We start from the raw sequence: 5,000 nt of genomic DNA, 5'->3' as shown, positions 1-5,000 counted from the left end.
TCAGGTGCGTTTGATTGGCCCCCACCCCGCCCACGGCCGCTCCGCTCTGACCCCCCCCCCTGTGGTGTGTTCCCCCCAGGTAGGCTGGTGGGAGAACGGGGCGCTGAGGCTCCGCTACCCGGCCTGGTCCCGCTACGGGCCCTTCCTCAAGCCCCCGGACGACGCCCAGCACCTGCGGGTGGTCACCTTGGAGGAGCGGCCCTTCGTCATCGTGGAGCTGGCGGACCCCGCCTCAGGCACCTGCATCCGGGACTCGGTGCCCTGCAGAAGGCCCCTCAACGCAAGGTCTGGGGCTCAGCTCTCCATGGTTACAGTGTTGGATGTTATGGCAGGGTCTTTGCTCGTACTCGGGTTGTGTCACATAAGCTAGGCTACGATGCACCGTAGCCTTTCAGGAAACGTTAGCCTGCGCATGATTCTTTATTTTAATACAAATTGAACATCTTGACATTTGAATGTCCCAATGATTGTGCACCACCAGATCCGTTCAGTCATTGTGCGTTCCCTCTGCTTGTCAGTTTCTATTTCCATGCACCTCCATCAATCATTGAATAATGAATGACTGAAAGATATCACATGTCAATATTATGTTGTATAGAGATTTGTAATATCTCTAAGGGCCTAATATGTTATTATATTTTCGGATTCTCCTGAAACAATATCAAATCTCTCTTCACACACACATTCACGTGCGTGTACGTGCGCGCGTGTGCGTGTGTGCGTAATTGAAATGAATGTGTTAGTATTATACACAGGAATGAAAGATAATAAAGTGAGCGGTTTAGCCAGGTTGTACCCAAGCCGCCGTTGGCGCGTCGACCTGGCCATCACAACAATCAATCATGTATCAAAACCGGCGCCTCTATAAACGGGCCACCCTGATCGATAGCATATGTTTCCCCAGAGATCCAGGGGAGAATGGCTCAAGGATCTGGAGTAAGGAATCAGAGAGAGAGGGGGAGAGACAGAATGAGAGAGTGACGCTTTTATAGGTTATCCGTTTCTGAATGGGATGAAAGCACTTAGCCTGCCCAGGCCTGTTAGGAATGTCGCTGAGGGCTAAGCTAAACTACTAGCTCTCTGATCAGTTTACATCCCATCGCATCGTTTTTGACCTTCTCTCTGCCTTCCTCCTCTATCTTTCTGTCTGGTTCACTCTACCATTTCTTATTTTCTTAATTCCATTCATGTGCTTTTCAATCCATCCATGCTTTCTCTGTGCACACGAGCACCATTCGGTATGACATAATTCCCTCCTCAATGTCATGTGTCTCCTTGCACATGTTTATCCACCCTAACTCTGACCTCTCCTCTGCCCTGTACCTTGTGTGTACAGTTCTATCCAAGAGGGCGTGGCCCCCATGAAGCAGTGCTGTAAGGGCTTTTGCATCGATATCCTCAAGAGATTGGCCAAGATCGTTGGCTTCACTTATGACCTTTACCTCGTGACCAATGGGAAGCATGGGAAGAAAATTGATGGAGTATGGAACGGCATGATTGGAGAGGCAAGTTCACTCACCCACCCAAGTTCACTCACCCTTAAAATTCTATATGGGCTCCTGTGCATCACTGTGTTTGTGTGTGTGTGTGTGTGTGTGTGTGTGTGTGTGTGTGTGTGTGTGTGTGTGTGTGTGCGTGCGTGCGTGCGTGCGTGCGTGCGTGCGTGCGTGCGTGCGTGCGTGCGTGTGTGTGTGAGTCTGTGTGTGTCTGTGTGTGTGTTTGTGTGTGTGTGTGCGGGTGTGCTGGATTGGGCAGTCTTTTCTACTTATGAGTATGTTTGTGTGCGTGTCCTCAAAAGATTGATCTATATGTTTTGTGAATATATGTGTATGTTGGTTAGTTGGTTGCGTGAGTGTGTGCGACTTTCAAGCACCCTCCTACAGTCACATTTTTAGGCCTATGTGGATGTTTCCCGGGTAACCAGTTAAACACAATGTGTCACATCAATCATCACGAGAGTCACGGGCCCATACGTCCCCAACCAAAGGCAGCGTTCTGACAGCTGTCATTTATTGTGCACACGCACTCTCACACACACATACAAACACACACACACACCTACACACACACGCACACACACACACACACACACACACACACACACACACACACACACACACACACACACACACACACACACACACACACACACACACACACACACACACACACACACACACACAAACCTAAACCTAGACCCACATCCCACACACACCAACACACGTGCGCACACTGAGATCAAACAGGTCTCATGCACACGCGCCATGCGACTACACGCAGATATGGAGGGGCTGTCAGGGGCTTCTGGCAGTGCTGCACCAAGTCTTTGCTCTTTTTCTTGACTTTTTGGTGGGAAAACCAGCGGGGGGTCCAGCCAAGACACACATGTTACTTCCTCAGACTCTCACCCACCCCCTTTGGACATGGATGAAACCGAAACTGGTAGAGTGATTGACGTAAAGGCAAACAGGACCTCGAGTGGGCATACGCTCTAAATATACCAACACAAACATACACACACCGACACATGCACACACCAATACAATCATCCACATGAGCGCACAAGCACACAAACAGCCAAAAATGGACGCACATGAAGACACACATTGTTCCCTGGCGGTCACTGTCCCCTGGAAGACCCCCTGCCGTCTCCTAATCCCAGGAGGGGCTCGCTAAAGGCCAGTATCTGCGGGATCCGACCCCATCGCGCTCACCGCCACGCTCCCCAGATTCATCACGAGGGCCGGACCTGTCCCTCAAGCCGTTGCCATGGAGAGGAACACAAAAAAGTGATTGAAAAAAAATAAAGGGGCCAAATGCATTTTATTTCGGGCCCGTAATGTCTCTCTTTTGATCAGATGCTCCAAAGCCCGTCGTCTCTTTGATCAGGTAATCCAGAGAGTTGACGGAAAGGGAAGTTGCTATGCCGCCGCACGGCTTGGCTCCCTGCTCGTCTACGTTTTTTCTGCTGACGTACTGTGAAGTGAGAATGTGCCATGTCTAATGTAGATTAGCATTTCAATCCCTCCAGTCAGCACACATCGCTTTCATAGTTTTCTATTCTTTTTTTTTGGGCGTCTTATACCAGTGCTGGGAGAATGGTGCGCTGAAGTGCGGTGTTTGAAGGGAGGGTCGCCGGGGGCAGATTAGACGCCCTCCCTTGGTCCCCTTTGTGGATTTAACCAAAGAGGCCGGACCAGGATCGGTTATTTTACCCATTAAGGTCCGGTCAGCCATTTTGCGATGTTGACTATCTCTCCGTTGACATTGCAGCTTTTCCACTGTGTTAAGGTTGTGTACAAGAGAGCGGACATGGCCATCGGCTCTCTGACCATCAACGAGGAGAGGTCAGAGGTCGTGGACTTCTCCGTTCCCTTCGTGGAGACGGGTATCAGCGTCATGGTCTCTCGTAGCAATGGCACCGTTTCGCCTTCGGCTTTTCTAGGTGAGCCCCAGAGTCAAGGCTCTGATTGCTTAGGGGAGAATGAAAAATGTCATGAATGTTATACAATTTTAAACTGCATCTGTTTGACAGCAGCTTCGGAACATGGTATGCGTAGTTGATCAGTTGCTGTTGTCCACTTTGTCGTCTTCACTATCATTTCTTGATCGATGCCTATATTAGTCTATGTGTAAAGTGTTTATATATATGGAATAAGGATGTCATTGTCTAATAATCAAGTTATTCTAGTGAGGCTGCTGCATTGTGGATTCTTCTCCTAACTACGTTGTCGTGTGTTTGCTGTATTTGTTCACCCCCACAGAGCCCTACAGTCCGGCTGTGTGGGTGATGATGTTTGTCATGTGCCTGACCGTGGTGGCTGTGACCGTGTTCATCTTCGAGTTCTTCAGCCCCGTGGGCTACAACCGCAGTCTTCGGAGCGGAAAGAGTGAGTGATGATCCAAGCTCTCCCCATGTCCCCCAGTCTGACGGAGGGCCCCTGAGCTCTTCCCATGTCCCCAGTCTGACAGAGGGCCCCTGAGCTTTCCCCATGTCCCCAGTCTGACAGAGGGCCCCTGAGCTCTTCCTGTGTTTCCGTCTGACGTGGGGCCCCCTACGTCAGACGGGCTCTCCATCAGGCTGTTGGCTAATGGATCAGGCAGGCAAACAACATCAAGCATCGGCATGGTGACGTTCTTGAAGTGCGATTGACTTTGGGTTTATTTTTGATTTTCCCAGTAATCTTCCCATGTGTGGTCACACACAGTACTCACTTCCACAATTAGAAACAGGATAGAACACAGTGTCTTTGTGCGAGTTTCATGTAAAAGTAGCGTTGAGCGTTACCTGAAATGAACGGAAAACGGAGAATACCAGAATCCTGTGAAACAGGAAAAAAGAGATTTATGTTGCACTGTTTCCTAATGCTTCCGTATTGATGCAGCCATATTTTATTCAGCAGCACCGTTTGCACGCATACATCAGCGTGCCTGGCACCGATCGCTCCCTCCCCACCACCTTGCTCCTCACTGTGATCGCTGAGCACCGTGACATCTCTCCTCTCTCTCTCCGTCCTCCTGCGTACACGCCGTTTCTCCGTCGCACTCATCTATCTCTCATCCTGTTCTTCAGGTCCCCCTTCCTCTTTTGTCTCCGTCTGCGCCTTGCCGCCGTCCTCTGACCGCGGTGCGCCCAGCTCCTTTGGAGCGTTGATTTGATTTGTTCCATGTAGTCTAATCATCTGTAAGATCACACGGTAGCATCGCCGAACGCCACGAGGCTCAGAAACGTATCGACTGCGCCCGCGACAATGGGTGTCGGGGGACCCGGCAGATATTTACTTTCGACAGTATAAGACCTGTGACCAATCATTACAAGGAAACTGTACAAGAGCCCGCTTCTAACTGCCGCAGTGGAACAGTAGTGAACACGTTGTTCCCTGTGTGATGGATAAAGTATTCTCTGCATATGTTAGCTACTGGCTAGAACACAAATGATGCACCGCAGCCAACTAATAGTCTTGTTTTACATCGTCTCGGCACACACTACTGTATTTACA

The 5,000-nt window shown here is 50.0% G+C and overlaps 1 protein-coding gene across 1 annotated transcript in view; it reads left to right on the top strand.

Annotated features, from left to right (window-relative positions):
• Positions 1–5,000, top strand: part of LOC132467514 (glutamate receptor ionotropic, NMDA 2D) — a 19,059-nt gene that overhangs the window by 240 nt on the left and 13,819 nt on the right. The window contains exons 2-5 of the mRNA XM_060064848.1: positions 1–285; positions 1,337–1,505; positions 3,292–3,445; positions 3,765–3,890. The exon at positions 1–285 is cut by the window's left edge and continues 56 nt beyond it. Of these exons, the coding sequence (XP_059920831.1) occupies positions 1–285; positions 1,337–1,505; positions 3,292–3,445; positions 3,765–3,890 (734 nt within the window). The remainder of the gene's footprint in view (positions 286–1,336; positions 1,506–3,291; positions 3,446–3,764; positions 3,891–5,000) is intronic.

This window comes from Gadus macrocephalus, chromosome 11 (genome assembly GCF_031168955.1).
Source record: "Gadus macrocephalus chromosome 11, ASM3116895v1".
In the NCBI taxonomy this organism is placed as follows: domain Eukaryota; kingdom Metazoa; phylum Chordata; class Actinopteri; order Gadiformes; family Gadidae; genus Gadus; species Gadus macrocephalus.
The sequence above is the reverse complement of the archived record's forward strand: the minus strand, read 5'-3'. Positions and strand labels throughout refer to the sequence as shown.